At 38.8% G+C, this 16820-nt stretch overlaps 3 protein-coding genes and 1 pseudogene across 4 annotated transcripts; 3 read left to right on the forward strand and 1 right to left on the reverse strand.

The window, feature by feature from the left end:
• Positions 1-465: 465 nt before the first annotated feature.
• Positions 466-2273, forward strand: LOC101296394. Its single transcript, XM_004301978.1, has 3 exons — positions 466-774; positions 1051-1168; positions 1281-2273. Exon 3 carries the CDS (start codon positions 1329-1331, stop codon positions 2238-2240), a length of 912 nt encoding a protein of 303 aa, XP_004302026.1. The 5' UTR covers positions 466-774; positions 1051-1168; positions 1281-1328; the 3' UTR covers positions 2241-2273.
• A 3693-nt stretch (positions 2274-5966) lies between these two features.
• LOC101296678 lies at positions 5967-10370 on the forward strand (annotated as a pseudogene). Its single transcript, XR_184838.1, has 11 exons — positions 5967-6070; positions 6260-6359; positions 6891-6988; positions 7127-7215; positions 7945-8005; positions 8092-8178; positions 8775-8852; positions 8971-9027; positions 9131-9186; positions 9559-9694; positions 9871-10370. The product of XR_184838.1 is annotated as a pollen-specific protein SF21-like (transcript).
• Positions 10371-10614: 244 nt separating this feature from the next.
• Positions 10615-12528, reverse strand: LOC101296971 (cation/calcium exchanger 2-like). The gene has a single exon (XM_004301979.1). It carries the CDS (start codon positions 12480-12482, stop codon positions 10764-10766), a length of 1719 nt encoding a protein of 572 aa, XP_004302027.1. The 5' UTR covers positions 12483-12528; the 3' UTR covers positions 10615-10763.
• Positions 12529-14841: 2313 nt separating this feature from the next.
• LOC101306546 lies at positions 14842-16232 on the forward strand. Its single transcript, XM_004304687.1, has 2 exons — positions 14842-16111; positions 16222-16232. Exons 1-2 carry the CDS (start codon positions 14842-14844, stop codon positions 16230-16232), a joined length of 1281 nt encoding a protein of 426 aa, XP_004304735.1.
• Positions 16233-16820: the final 588 nt, after the last annotated feature.

Raw genomic sequence — 16820 nt, forward strand, 5'->3', positions numbered from 1 at the left:
TCTGGTTAGAGAGAGAGAGAGGGGACATGAAATTACGAAAATGGGTAATGTGGAGTAGGAATCAGGTGATAATGACTTTACTCGAATCCTGTCTCGGTCAAAGCCCATTCCTCTTCTTAGTCTTCTGCTAACTGCTCTGTCAAAGCGTCCATGTATGGCCACTTTGCCCAGGTTTTATCACGTCACCAAAATCACCACACCCCCAAAAACGTAAAAAAAATACAGAGCAAAATATTATACACATCGTGCCTGCACTTTCATGGAGGATGGCCGGTGTTGGTCCCACTTCCCCAATACTGTTATTTTACTTCTCTCTCTCTCTCTCTCTCTCTCATATTCATTCCCTCATTCCCTTACTTAAATTCAAGCCAACCCAACAAATAGAGGAAGAGAGAGCAAAGCCTTTTCCATTTCCTCATTCTCTTTTTTCCGTTTCTATTATTCACACACACCCTTCTTAAATTTCCCATGAAACTGAGAGAGGTTTCAATCCAATCCAACACTTTGGACTACCACTTCTCTCTTCAGTTTAAGATGTGAGACTGAGAAAAAACAGCAGCTTCTCAGTTGGGTTCAGTTTGTTGTTGTTGTTGTAGTTTTGGTTCTTTTGGCTTCTCGGCATCTCATGTGGGCATGTCAGCTAAAGCAAAGTCTAGAGAGAGAAAGAGAGAGGGTAGAGAGAGAAAGTGAGAAGCTTTTTTCAAAGATTAAGCCTTTACAGCAATTACCCAGTTGCTGTTTTCTTTTGCTTCATTAGGCTGTCACAATCTTGAGGTGTGCATCTTTTGCTTTTTCCTGCTCTGTTTTCTTCATATTCTGTTGGGTATGGTTTCTGTGATTTTTATTCTCTTGGGCTGGAAAAGATTGGATTTTTGTTATTAATTATTTGGTCTGGTTTTGATAGTGAAACCAGTACTGCTTTTTTTGTCTGTTTCTCTTGTGTGATGTGTTTTACAACCTGCATTTCTCTCCCAAAGTTTTGATTTTTATTTCCAGATGTGGTGTCTCTCTTGCTATATGCTTCAGCTTAGATTGATGGGTTTTGTGCAGTGATGAATCAAGAGCTAGTTTGCTTACCAGATCAAGTCAAAGCTGGAGGAGTCAGATTCTGAAGCAATTCTGAGATAGACTGCTTGGGTTTGTCTTTCCTTCTGATCAGTCAATTGAGGTAAGAGTTTAGCTGGATGGACTTCTCTGCTTTTTTGTTTTGATGTGTTCAAGTTTAAGTCTTTAGCTCAGTTCTGAGTGCTTTTGTGTTGTGTTTGCTTTGGTTGAATTAGGGGCCCAATCACTTTTGAAAATCCTGAGAGAGAGTATTTGCATTGAAAATGAGGGATTTCCCATCTTGTTTTGGTGAAAATGGGGTTCAAGTTGCTGATTCTTCTTCTTCGTCGAATAATCATAATACTAGTAGGACTGCCCAGAATTTGGTTACTTGTATCTATCAATGCCGGTTGCGTAATCGGTCTTGCTTGATTACTGTCACATGGAGTAGGAATTTGATGGGTCAAGGCCTTAGTATTGGAATAGATGATTCTTCGAATCAGTGTCTTTGTAAGGTGGATATTAAACCTTGGTTGTTCTCCAAAAGAAGAGGGTCCAAGAGTTTAGAAGCTTATTCTAGTAAAATTGATATATATTGGGACTTTTCTTCTGCAAAATTCGGATCCGGGCCTGAACCTGTTGATGGATATTATGTGGGAATTGTGGTGGACCGGCAGATGATTCTCCTTCTTGGAGATATGAAAAAAGAAGCTTTCAAAAAGACTAGTGCCAGCCCTGCGTCTTCTAATGCTGGTTGCATTGCCAGGAGAGAGCACATTTTTGGGAAGAAGGTGTTCACCACCAAGGCTCGGTTTTGTAATGATGGTCAAGTTCATGATCTTGTAATTGAATGCGACACTGTTGGGGTCAATGATCCGTGTCTCATTGTCCGTGTGGACAGTAAGACGGTGATGCAGGTGAAGAGACTTCGGTGGAAGTTTCGGGGAAATCACACCATCTTGGTTGATGGGCTTGCAGTTGAAGTTTTCTGGGATGTGCACAATTGGCTCTTTGGTTCATCACCTGGAAGTGCTGTGTTTATGTTCAAGACATGCCTCTCAGCCGAGAAGTTGTGGTCTGGCCAACCACAATCTGATCCAAGTGCCCTGCAGTGGTCATTTTCACAGAGGTTTTCAGACAGCAAGTCACAAGGGCTAGGGTACTCGCTCATGCTGTATGCTTGGAAGAATGAATAGAGGAAGTTGGAATTTCTCCATTGATTACTAACAGAAGACACACAACCTCTAGTGAGTGATGAATTTATCAGTAATTATGTGATTGCATTACCACAAAAGAAATGGTTAGATATGGTCATTTGTTCTTTCTTACCCTTTTTTCTTCTGTTTCTCCTCATGAGTAGCTTGAGCAATCAAATAGATCAGAAACAGTTTTGTTTTTACTGGTTGTATATCCTCCATACAGTGTTAATTTTATTCTTTATTTTTTTTTTTTTACTTCTCAGAATTCTATGTCAATATCATTGCTCTGCGAATTTTCACTTTGATCAAGTTTCATAGGCCACCCAGCATTGTCTTTTCAGTGATTTCTGAGGTTGTTATATCTTTTTATGATTGAATGTTATTATGGCTATAATAAAGCATGAACTACTAGGGTGCTTGAATGAAGTTTCAATATATAGGTAACCTAATTGTATTAAATTTTTTAAATATAGTACTGGTAAGTAGTCCATAGAGGTCTATGGATACTGTTTTACACTGTCAATGTCAAGATTAATACTTTTGTGTAGCTTGTGCTGACAGAACTTTACTGTCTGAGAGTGCTTCAAAGAGTTGAGATCTCACCAGTGTCTTTGTTCTGGAAAAGTATTCCCTTTTGATGTTCAAAATTACTGCTTTTGCTATAAGGTGGAAAGCTGTACATGATTGAAGAGAAGTGCCAAAGGGTAGAATTAGGATATAGTCCCCTGAACCTTTATGTCTGGGTTGAAAGTTTTAAGTGAAATAAGGCAACAAGGGGTGTACCGATCTTCCCTCTCTTTAACCTTTTGAAAACTATCGTCTAAAACTAGAGCTTGCTTTGATAGTACTAGCTACTAGGTATGTTAGAACTAGCGGGGATTAGATGAGGTACTTAAACTGTTGTATCAAGTTTTCTGTAGTTGCAACTGTTTGATCGACGAATGAAGTCTGATAGAAACTAGCAACTCATGCTCATTGCATCAGATAAGTTACCGGATGTCCCTAAAAGGGACTCACAGTATTCAGGGTATTTGTTTGAATTTGATTTTGTGATATATGTTATGAATTACTCTTTGGTTGTTGAACTCTATACCTGCATCTGTATACATTTATGTCAGTAGATATGATTGAGTTTAGGCATAGCTTGTGATAAATTTCAGTCTTCAGAACTGACTTAAGGTATATATGAATGTGCTAGATACCAAGTGTTGTCTCAATCACGGTTGTTTACATTGTTGAAGCATTTAAGCATTTTGTTCTCAGGAATCTTTTACAAGCTTTCAAAGGCTCTCCCTGCTGTTCTGTTATGAGCTTTAAACTGCATTAGGTGACACAATCCTTTACAGCTTGAATAATTGTGGTACACACCTAACCCAACTACTTAAGTTCTTCCCCAAATGTACTAAAAGTTATGTATAGGTCTTCAAGTTTATTATGTACTCCACATTCTGGTTGTGACCAATTAAAAGAAACTGGTGTAGCCGTGTAGGTATGTTCCTATAAGGATTCCCAGGAGAGGTAAGGTAGCTAACCAACACTTTCCCAATTAAGCACTTCTCCTACTTATGTAAAAGCACTTTGAAATGTTTCTATAAGAAGGTATATCTCCATTAGAGCATTAAGAATTGCACAACAATCCAATATGCAGTCTCCTATAGGATTACTAGCAACCTTATCTAGTTTTAACTTCTCAATAACATCCTCTCCTCAGTTTTATCTTAAAATGCATTACACGGACAAAAGGTCATTACATATCTTTTCTCTACCGACATGGTTAGATTTTAACCACCTTTAACCGATAACAAGTACATGGGTAAACAAACTTCTGATTCACGAATGAACAATTCTGATCATCGAACTTCGGTGAGGTTTCAAGACAATCACTAAGAGTCGATGTGTTAGGCTGGAGGAGAAAGGATCATAATCCCACACCCAAAAGGAATCTATATATCAAACATTGTTTTGGATTTTGGGAATGAAATTCTTAATCAGAATGCCATTAAAGGATTTTGGGACTGAAACGAATGCCAGAGCATTCCCTTGCTGGAGATGAAAGCTACATCTCCTGGACTATTGCTACCAAATTTGCAGACCACATAACATGTTGAAATGGGTCCAAATGGAGACGAAAGCTACATGTGCTTCCCATAGTAGACGGCGCGTCGCCTACGTGACCGACAAGCTCGCGTGACGGTAGCTCCCTCTTTCCCGGCTACACGTGTGCATTCTCTATTGCTTAACATGGTTAAACAGTATTAGATAATACATCTCCGCTAATCACTCCCCTCAAATCAGGTTTTCCTTGTGGCATTCCTGTAATTACAAGTGCTTCCATCGCGGTTTTACTTTGCCTTTTTACTTGTTTACTCTACCTTTCAAACCCTAGGTCGATAAAAGTCATGTCACAATAAGATTTTGGGTTTAGGATTTAGAGTTTATTAACATGCAGTCATGTTAATAGGGATCTTGAAACCCTGAACTACGAAAGCTAAGAAAAGAAAGACTAAACAAAATAAAGCTTCAATTCATCATATTCCAAACTAGAGTTTTAGGAGAGACATCATAGAGACATAAATGGGCCTAAAGATGGGCTTACACAATTGAAATAGCTATTATGGGCCTGGATGACTTGATTGCTCATAGACTTTGGGTTGCGTCAATACGCTGCGTTTCAGCTAGACATATCAAGATTCATAACTTCTTTACTTTATAAATTTCTTCTAAAATGCATGTTTTCACTAGGCTCAAAATTGAACAATGGGCCTCATAGCATTCTTTGGTAAGATGTTAGGTCTATTTTGGCATTGATTATGATAGAATTTTTATTTGAACCTCTATTTTATGCAGACAATAAATAGTAAAGACGCGAAATTTGATTCGTCGGCTATATTACAAACATATAATAACAAGACAGGATTGTAGCTACAACCCCATGGAGCATGCATTTAGCATGGTACTAGTATGTTCAACCGGTACAGTTGTTCGATCATAAATACTTCAAGTTCATGTATCCAAAAAAATATTATTGCTAACGTATTAATGTTGAATTTTGGCTATGTACTAATGTTTCTTTGTTATATCTGAGGTGACATCAAACGCTAATTTTAGTATAGTTCTAACCCAGATCTCAACTCTATTTACCAGTTGAGAGCTAATCTTGATAAATTAGTAACATGGTACGGTATTTTATTGTAATAGATCATGAATTGTTTAAAAATAAAATTAACAATAAAAAAACACGATTGGCCCGAGCTTACCACGTATCAGCCCTACCTAAAAATCTACATGTATCAAGTACATGGCTAAATTCATTGAAAATAAAAATAAAAATAAAAATTAGGTCACATATTCATTTTCTGTGGCTAGTGATGAGCTGGCGTGCCATGACAATTTGGGTCACATACTTCATTCATTTTCTGCGGCGTCCAGGTGTCAGACAGCTGTAATATGCTTCGACCGAAATTACATAAACACCCACGTGATTCCCTTTAAATAACATCATCATCTCCCACACGGCGCATCCACACCTTACGACGTCGTCTGGAGATTTTCCCACCGCACCGCAAAGAATCCTGGAACTACCCATTTTACCCCTCACTCCAACGGTCACTGGCAGCACAAAACCCACACCAAGACAAACCAAGCAGTAGGGAGAAATCCGTCATTTCGGGACAAAACAAACGACTTTTACTATACTTGGTAGGGTGTGTTTCAGAAACAGAATCACAGAGAAGAAGAAGAAGAAGAAGGAAGCAAGCTTTGAAGCAATGGGCGAGTCGAGTGACTCAGTTTCTATTGACATTGATGTGGTACCTTTAGGAGGGAAGGTAAGTAAGCAAAGGGATTAAAGTTTCAAATATGCAAAACCAAGAAATTCATAAAGCTTCAATCTTTGAGACTTCAGTGCTTTACATACATGAGTTGCTTGCTCTGTTCTTGTGCTTTCTTTGATGGGGTTTTGTTCTTACTGCGGTTTTGGTTAATGGGTAACTTTTTTTTTATTGGGGTGTGTGCAGGAATGTGTGGTGAAAACAAGCAAAGGTTCAGTGTCTGTGTTTGTGTGTGGGGATCAAGGAAAGCCTGCTTTGATAACGTACCCAGATGTTGCTCTTAATTGTATGCTTCTTGTTCTTATTCTAGTTCTTTAGTTGTTGAGGGTGGTTATAGAGATATAGAGTGTTTGTTTGATTGAAAGTTGAAATTGAGCATAGCTGAAGTGGACTGTTTGACTTGTTTGGAATTGAAGCTTGGGTGTAGTTGGTGATGGGTTTTGATATTAGTTTTATATCCAATTGTGGTGGAAAGGTTGAATTTTTTCGGTGTTGAGTGTTATGCTTTCTTGGGGTTATTAGTGTTTTCTTGATACAGTTCAGGTTAACTTGAAATGAATTTGATCTTGTTGTTTTGTCAAAGCATTTTCAATGTTAAGAAGGTTATGCTTTTATGGGGTTTTTAGTGTTTTGTTGCTGAAGTTCAGGTTAACTTAAAATGAATGTGTGATCTTATTCTCGAAAAAGATTATGCTAGCAACCATGTTGACCTTGTATTTTATCTGAAAGTGGAAGAATCCTATTATCTGGTCCAACACTCCAAAATCCAAATTGTTAATGTGGTTTCTGATTTATGTTTCATTTTCTTCTACTGAAGACACGTCTTGCTTCCAAGGTCTCTTCTTTTGCTCAGATGCAGCTTCTTTGCTGCTTCATAACTTTTGCATATACCATATCGATGCGCCTGGACATGAGGTCAGTTATTTGTATCTCATATGTTTAGCCTTAGGCCATTAAAGTATTGTATCATATATACAATTCTATTGAAGTTGTATAATGTTGTAAGGGTTTTAATATAGTCTTCTACCCCCATTTGTTTAAGAGAGTTTGCAGTTGGGAGCTGATGTGATATCTTCAGATGTTCCTCTTCTTAGTGTGGATGACCTTGCAGACCAGCTTGTTGAAGTGCTTGATTTCTTTGGGTAAGTTGTTGTAATCTGTTTGCTTGTTTAGGGTATTTCAACTATTCAAGTAATTAGACTTTCGGTGTTCACACGAGTATGAATGTATGATTGCTTATACAAGCATTTGACATAGCTTTCCTAAAGCCATGAATTATCTGTTTCAATTGGATTGATGCTTTTGTATAATGATTTGTGAGAAGGAGTCGGTTCAATTAAAAGTTCTAACAAATGCTTTGATGCCCCAAAGGATTGTAAGAGGTAGTTCAATATAATCATCTGCCACAGAATATGTATGTAATGTTTAAATGTAACCACATCTGCATAGTCATGATTTTAAACTCGTTCTACTGATGGGTATACATCTTGAAAGTCAGATAACTTGATGCGTTCCTGGAATCTAAATCTAACTTTTCATGATAAGTGGAAACCAAGGCGGGTTGCAAAACAATAATGTAGCTAATATGATTTTGATTCATGATAATTTGATGAAGTCGATATAAATGTGAGGGCATGCACTTTGTATCACAGTTTATGTGGACTTGTTGCAAAACAAAAATGTAGCTAATATGATTTTGATTCATGATAATTTGATGAAGTCGATATAAATGTGAGGGCATGCACTTTGTATCACAGTTTATGTGGACTTGATCAGTCACTCTCATTTAATTCTTACAAGAAGTGAGAACTTAAAGAACTCAGTTTTCTTGCTGTCACTCTCATTAAAGTTCTATATCTTCTTAAAATCAGGTTGAAAGAGGTCCTGTGCTTGGGTGTGACAGCTGGTGCTTATATTCTCACACTGTTTGCAGTAAGTTACCTAATATCAATTCAGCTATTGTGTGGCATATATCGATGATCTTCTTTCGAAACTGTCTCATAACTTCCAACTGTCAGATGAAGTATAAAGAACGGGTGCTTGGGTTAATACTTGTGTCCCCTATCTGCAAAGCACCTTCATGGACTGAATGGCTCTACAACAAGGTAATAACTAATGCTGTCAAATTGATGTTGCTAGTGAAGGCGGGTAATTAATATGAGGCACTGCTTTCAGTTTCAATCCATAAATATAAAAAGAATTATGTGCACTCACAGTGGGTATCTTCTTCACAAGCATCCCATCATGCATGGATGCTGACAAGAAGAGCCATAAAACATTTTAGCAACTTAATTATGCATTAAATTGTACTGAGGATGGCAAATTGGGATAGCTAAATGTTTGTGTTATATTGGACTCCATAGTTTAGAACCTAGTTGAGTTGTGTAAAGTCTAACCTTCCACATGTACCCCTCTTGGAAGTATGATCCTAGGCAAGGGTGGCCGGGTGGCTTAACCAATCATTTTTGTTTTCATAGTGCTGATCTTCTGCATAGAGTTACAGTATATTGAGTCTGTTTTATCAACTATTTTTCAGTAATTCAGTCCAAAATTGCACAATTCAAAATGGGTTGACCTGATACTGAAGATAGTAGTTTCCTAAAGGAAAGGTACTGGCCACGAGCCCAGGGTAACAAAACAGGAATAAAATTAATCGCATTTTGACATGATTGCCTAAGATTCTTGACCGCTGGATTTACAGGTATTGCTGAACTTGTTATACTTTTATGGTATGTGCGGTGTATTAAAGGAATGCCTTCTCCAGCGATACTTCAGTAAGGTAGCACAGTCTGCCTTTTTTTTCTTTTCTTCATTTTTTCAGTATTTACTATTCATCAGGTCCTTTTTTTGTCCATTATTTCTTTGTCTGTTATTTTCTCATACTCTTCCTATCGCAGGAGCTTAGGTGTGGTACACAAGGTGCAGAATCAGATGTAATACAAGCTTGCCGAAGGGTGAGGACATTTAGTTTGAAGTTCCAATAGTTTGTGTGGTCAGGATGTCAATGAATTTGAACGAGTGAAATGCTAAGGTTCTTTTGATGATTTGTAAATACAGTTATTGGATGAAAGACAAAGTTTGAACGTGATGCGATTTCTTCAAGCAATAAATGAGTAAGTCATTTTACTTCACTAAAGTAAACATGCATACAATTTGTCTTCTTACTTGGTTGTCGGTCCATGGAAAGTGTTCTTCCCCAAGTCTTTCATTAACGTATTTAATATCTTGTACACATGATTGACTGATTCGTACTAGAGTATGCATATATACCAGCTTCACCTAACTCTGTTCTCTAGGTTATATTTCATAACTCGTCCTTGAATATAAAATCATGTCATGTTCTGGTCGAGTGGATTGGAACAAAGAAAGAGATGAAGGACAATGTACAAAGTTGCGTATGGCCTATGGCCTTCACAACAACTGAAGAAATATTGTGTGTCGTAGTATACATTTCCCTGAGAATTCATTTGAGATTTTATTTGCAGGAGGCATGACCTTACAGAGAGCTTGAAGAGTTTGCAGTGCAAGACTCTTATTTTTGTGGGTGAAAATAGTCCATTCCATGCTGAATCTTTGTATATGAATGCAAGAATGAACAGTAAAATTGTGCTCTTGTTGTAGGTTAGGGGTTTTTTTTTTTTTTCTCTGAATTCGCACCTCATTGGAGTATTCAAAGATGGGAGTTTTTCTTCAGTTAATACATTACATTTGCATCCCTTTTTCTTTTTGCATCAGTCTCTACTCTCTACTACCAAGGAATGAAAATTAACAGGCTTATGTGGTGTACTTCTTGACAGGTTCAGTCATGTGGCTCGTTGGTAACAGAAGAGCTCCCAAACGCCATGCTTGTTCCAATCGAGTTCTTCCTCATGGGATTTGGCTACTATAGGCAACCACATTTTGCTTCCTCATCAAGTAATGACTCGAACCCTACAAGCCCCTCAAGCCGTTTGTCCATAGCACCAGAACTTTTTTCTCCTGAGGGTCTGGGTATCAAGCTCAAACCCATCAAAACAAGGGTGAATACTAAGAGTTGATGCACAAGTGTACTAGTTGATTGCTGGTTGTATAAATCTCACGAGAGAAGGGGACTTGATGGCTTACAGGAGTAAATAGCAAATTCTTTGGTTGTAGCAGACTAGCGGTGAGAGTCGGTTAGGTCCGTGGTATATGCATAGGCATTTGTCTAAATAAACAGTAGCAAATTCTTTGATTATAGTGGTCAGGACTCAGGACTGGTTAGATGGTATACGTTAGATATTTTTTTCTCCCAATTACACTAGTATATTGTCCATTTGATTGGTTTTTATTTATTTTGTCAGAAATTTGTGAAACTAAATTGGGTAAAAACATTTGTCCAAGCAAACCTACCATATCGATGGAGTTTGATTATCTGATGTCAAAGCAGGTATGTACCAGTTCATATCAAACTGGATCAAAATGTAAACAGCCTCCTTCAATACCACAGATTATTGAAATAATGAAGTATCAACACACATTCCATAAAAAAATGACTAAACGAGTTTCATAGCTCAGTTATCATCCATAAACATTCATGACTTAAGATTCCATAAAGAATCATCATTCAGAAACGCAGTGTCTCCAGTTTCTGTTACATAAAGCTGTAATCACCAAATTACAACAAAAGCTTAATGGTATACACTACTCACCTTACTAGAATTCAGTTATGTTATAACTCTGTTTGAAATAACCGCAAAGATATAGAAATGATGTATATAACTAAAAGACCAACCCCCAAAACCCCATCAAGGGTCATATCTCTCCTTGGCAACACCACAAGTGCCCAAAGCAAGCCTCCTGCTAACAAAGCCAGTGTCTCCAAGAGGTATGGATCTCCATGAATGACAACAGCAGAAGGGTATTTGGACCAAGAAGCGCCAACAAATGATATCCCCAATCCAAACAGAGTGTTGAAGATAGGACCAGCATAACAAGCAGAAAAGGCAATCTGTGCTCCTTCTGGTCCTCCTTGCAAAGCCATGGTCAAATTGGTTATCAAATCCCCAAGTGAATTACCCCAAGCAAGGACCGTCAGTCCTAATATGGAAGGACTAATACCTAATATGTACCCTATTGAGACTAACAAGGCCACCAGTTCCTGAGCTGTGATGTAACTCCAAGCAACACTCATCAAAAAGCCAGCAGCAAGCCAAGGAAGTAAGCATTTCTTTGGTGGGCTTGACCTCTCTGTTGTCATGCATGCAACAAATCCGAAAACTAGTCCAATAGTCAATCCAATCACATAGACCAAGAGGCTCTTCTGGAAGCTAGCGTTTGCATACTGATGGTTCCAAAGGGATGACAATAGCACTGGTGCTAGTGTCACTGAGGCAACTGCATACGGCTTAGACCATCTCTCTTCAGAAACAACCGGAATTGTCAATCTCCTGGGAACATACAGAGGCAACTCAAGTATGAAGATCAACATTCGACACGAATGGGATGGTTTGGGGAGTTGACAGCACCCTTTCTTTACTTCTACTGCAGAAGTTAAAGCACCAAGCTCTTCACTTTCACCCCTCTCCATGCTACTCATCAGGATTGGTACATTCAAATCATGACTATGGTCGGTTAAACTAGTAGTGTATGATTCGCTTGGTTTACTAGAATTCCTATGTGATACATAAACCACAATCACATAAACAATATAAAGTGCAGAGAAAGCCATGGAAGCCCACACATCTATTTCTTCCTGAATCAAGATCAGAATCAAGCATAACACAACCAAAAGGTAGAAGCAGGTGTCTCTCACCAAGTCAGATTTCTCAACTCGAACACGCCTCTTGCGAATTGAAACGCTGATGATCCCAACCACAACACATGACACAAAAGAGGCACCTCCCAGAATTGTGTTGAGACCAACATCAATGTTGGTCGACCCATCTTTACCCATAAACGAAACAAAGCTGGAGAAGACATCAGGGGCTCCATTACCAAGGGAGAGAAGAGTGACCCCAGCAATGGTAGGGGACAGTTTTAAGAGACTTGATAGACTCTCAAGTGAAGCACAGAAGTACTCTGAAGCTGTATTACCCAATAGATAGAACAAAACCAGGAGCCAACACAACAACAAGCCATAACCAACAAGAGGGCAAGTACCGAAACTGCAATAGAAGATGTAAAGATAATCAATATAGCCTTTGGAGACACATGGGTTTTTGGATTTGAGGTACATACACTTGGCTTCATAATCACCCATACTTTGAAACCCATTGCAGCCTTGTAGCTCATTGTTGCTGTGAATGGTTTGAGCTATGATTTGTGAAGAGTGGGGATTGTATATAACCAAGAGAGTAGAAGCCACTAAGAGAGAAGAGAGATTCAAGAAAATGATGTAGTTTCTGTACAGAGGTATGGAAACAGAGGTTTTCATTACAACCTCAACCATGAATGACCAAGCAATTGAGCTCAAGTTGAGCTGAAATGGTTGAAGAAGCAGGCAAGGGTGTTGAAGATATTTACTTTGAACTGATTCCTTGGTTTCTGGTGTGAGACACATGCATCTAATTCCTTGGGTGCGGGAAGATATGGTTTCACACTTTCTCGGGGAGGGCTTAGATCACAGGTGCTGACTTGGTTGGGATGTCACAGACACACATGTCGTTTGGATGTGCTATGACACAACAGTGAAAATGGGGCACAAGATGATGGAGTATGTCGGTATGGTTTGGTTGATAAGGTTAACTTTTTGTTTCCAAGATGACTGAGCCTCAAAGAGATGTGAAGGTGTAGTGGAGGATGACAAATTGACAAAGCAAACATGCAAACATCATTGGATAAAGAAGAAAATTGGTCATTTTCAATTGAATATAACCTTTTATCTTTAAGAAATGTTTGGTCTATACGACTCTTTGATAGGTAATGTTCAACACTCAATCATCATTCCATTGTGGATGAATTGACACAATTGAAATAAATCGAATAATCCTGGCTAGTAAAGAACAACTATCGTATTGTAAAGACGTTTCCTTTGTGTTCCTTTGTGAGAGAGAGGGCCCGATTCATGGGCTATGGTGAGAAGTCACGAGTGATGGGACGAAGAGAGCTGGCATTTTTGTCCCAAACCAAACCAACCATCCGGAAGGCGGAAACCAGCCGAACCAAACTAGTTGGTGACTATACCAGTTTGGTACCAAAAGCTTGAGACGGTAGTACCGTAGCGATTGTCGTATGTTGGTACAACAATGGTATGTATATTTTTTAGAATATACGGTATGTTGTACCATATTCATATATTTACCAATATTTTTTATTTATTTAAATATTTTATTATACGAGTCAATCTCAATCGTTGATCCACGTAGGAAGAGATGACATTAATCATGAACCATTGGATTTTAGCCTATTTCAATCTGGTTCAATCATCTCCGTGTGTGTGTAAGTTGCCTCTGTAGATTTGCTATGTAACCCTAAAGCCGAGAACATTTTAAAATGAGAGATGTTACTACTTATCGACTCTTTATTGATTGAAATCCTTTGTCGACTTCCTCCCAAGAGGCCAAGAGTATTATTCAGTGCAAGAGTGTCGGTCTCATAACTTCCAATTAATTGTCAGATGAAATATAAAGATGCTTGGGTATCTTCTTCACAGGCATCCCTTTTTTCTTTTTGCATCAGTCTCTACTCTCTGCTACTACTAAGGAATGAAAATGAACAGGCTTATGTGGTTTACTTCTTGACAGGTTCAGTCATGTGGCTCGTTGGTAACAGAAGAACTCCCAAACGCCATGCTTGTTCCAGTCGAGTTCTTCCTCATGGGATTCGCATACTATAGGCAACCACATTTTGCGTTCTTATCAAGTGATGATTCGAACCCTACAGGCCCCTCAGGCTGTTTATCCATAGCACCAGAACTTTTTTCTCCCGGGGGTCTGAGTATCAAGCTCAAACCCATCAAACAAGGGTGAATACTAAGAGCTGATGCACAAGTGTACAAGTTGATTGCTTGAATCTCACAAGAGAAGAGGGGGGAAGTGAAAAGCTTGATTGCTTATAGGAGTAAATAGCAAATTCTTTGACTGTAGCAGTGAGAGATGTCGGTTAGGTGATATATGCGCACATAGCTAGGCATTCGTCTTAATAAACAGTAGCAATGCAAATTCTTTGATTATAGTGGTAAGGACTGTAGTATCAAGTATCAACACACATTCTTATTCCATAAAAAGATGACTAAACGAGTTCCATAGCTCAGTTATCATCCATAAACATTCATGACTTAAGATTCATTATTCATAAACGCAATGTCTCCAGTTTATGTGTAAAAGCGCTATTGCTATATTTGTAAGATTTGATCCTTACATGTTTAGTTACATCTTTCATCGACAGACTGAATTGTAAATTAGTCATCTTTTGTCTGTAATACGTGATTTGCTTACTTATTTTTGTTGAATAAGAAGGGCGATGCCCCCTTATCCATGGTACACGACTTTCATTGTTCACACAGCATATGTGGATCGGTGGATTTCTCATAGTTGGTGCTGCTGCTCCTATAAAAAGTGTACTAGTGAAATAATTTCCGTAATAAGAAGGGATCCTATATAAGCTGGGACACCTTTTCCGAATTAATATGGTATATTGATGATCTTATTCATCCATGACATTTACACCTAGAGTTATGTGCGAACTAGTCTCCTAATTCAATCCAATTCCATCTTCTTCTCCATATGTGTGTGTATTTATATGCTGTCTCTCTACTTCTGTAGTTTTGCTATGCAAGAACCCAATAACATTTTTCGATTTATGCCCCAATGGGAGATGTTACTACTAGCAAACGAAGCAAAGCTCTAAGCTCCGAGTCTGTTGCAGCACCAGAAGACCTGATCGATGAACTCCCGGAGTGTTTATTGGTAGACATCCTTTGTCGACTTCCTCGCAACACTGTTGTTCAATGCAAGCGTGTCTCCAAATCTTGGTTGACTCTGATCTCCAAACCTTGTTTCCATGCCCACTTTTTAAGTCTCCAAAAACACAATCCCCCTTTTGAAACTACGCTCATGTTTGTCCGTACCAGTGCACTTGAAATACAGTCCTTCACAATTCCACTGAAGCACACAAGGGTGTCGAATGTTCTCAAATTCAGTCACATATACAATGTTGTGGCTGGGACATGCAATGACCTAGTTTTGTGGTGCGCGACTCCGATGTTTCAGATCAGGTGCTATTACATCAGCAATCCATACACCAACCATTGTGTTCCTCTTCCTCTCGCTCCTCAATGCCACCAAGCCCATGTAGTCGTGGGGCTCATATGCGATTCCTACCATAGGTGCAAGGTTGTGCGAATTCTCGAATGTGAGGAAGAATCTGCATTATTCATGGTGGAGATCTTCTCTTCCGAAACCTCTGAATGGACACAAGCAGTAGTTCCATTCCCGCAAGGGCTTACATATGATGATATTAGAAGCAGTGTCAACAATGTAGGCCTTGCTTGCAACGGCACGTTGTACTGGTTAGTCTCCAGTGGCCTTGTTATTGGTTTAGACCCTTCCCAGTTTGACAACAGTTGCATACCTAGTGCTGCTACTGTTCCGGCAAACCATAACTTCCATTACAGTTTTATATCCAAGCCTGATGTAGATGCAGGCTTGTCTGCTTCTTCCTCATGCGAGCAGTGCCTCACTGTTTTCCGGGGGCGTCTGAGTCTATGCCAGTTTTATAATGAAGGACCTCCATCTCCTATTCTTTATGTGTGGGACTTGAAAGAAGATGATCATGAGATGGATGGAGTTGGAAGGAAAAGTGTGAAATGGTGTTTGAAAGAGAAGATTGTCCTGGACGAACTCATAGCGAGTTTGTATTGGAAGCCTCTGGCTTTCCACCCAAATGATGAAGATAAATTGTATGCACTGTGTTATTATCCTCGCAATAATGCTAAAAAATGTTTCATCTGCGAGTACAATATTCGAAAGTCAGGACGGTCTGCCATCCGGATATCAGAAATTCCATTGCAGAACCGTGTAGACGCTTTTCCACTGTTGATCCCAGGGGTGCGGTTGCCAACACCAGTTCCTGGACTAGGTAACCACTCTTTGCAAAAAATATGGAAGTCCCATTTCTGTACTTACTCAAGATACATTAAACCCTTCTATGTATTCTTAGTTCCTTATTACCCTTCTATGTATTTTTAGTTCCTTATTGATTAAACCCTTCTATGTATTCTTAGTTCCTTATGGATGTAACCCTTCTATGTATTCTTAGTTCCTTGTTGATCATTAATCGATATTTGGCTTGTTACTTTGAGACTCCATCTCTACTGCAATGAGCCTAGGACAACAAATCAATGATGTCACTTGCCAGTGTATGAGTACATATATAACCACAAAATCATATGGCCAACTACAATTTCAAAAACAGCTGATTATACAGTTTTGTAAATCTTGAACTTCACTCTTCACAGTCCCATTCGCAGCTCAATAGTAGTCATTTGCGGCAAGAAATCGAACAAATGGCTGAACAGAAGGAAATACAGGTCCCAAAGGTTAAACTAGCTAGGAACTCAAGGATTTGAGGTTAGATATAATATTCCTCCGGCATTTTCCTTAATTCCTGAATAACTTCCTTTCAGTAGCTTTGTTTCATTGTTTAGTTTATTTCTAATATCCAATAATGGCATTAACTTCATCAGGTTTCATTTCTTATTTGTTCTTACAAAGTGCTTTCGGCCTGATCAAAGTAGGGACTAGGGACTCATACCTATTTTAATCAAAAGAAAATACAAATAGGGAAA

The sequence above is a fragment of the Fragaria vesca genome, linkage group LG6, assembly GCF_000184155.1.
Source record: "Fragaria vesca subsp. vesca linkage group LG6, FraVesHawaii_1.0, whole genome shotgun sequence".
Taxonomy (NCBI): domain Eukaryota; kingdom Viridiplantae; phylum Streptophyta; class Magnoliopsida; order Rosales; family Rosaceae; genus Fragaria; species Fragaria vesca.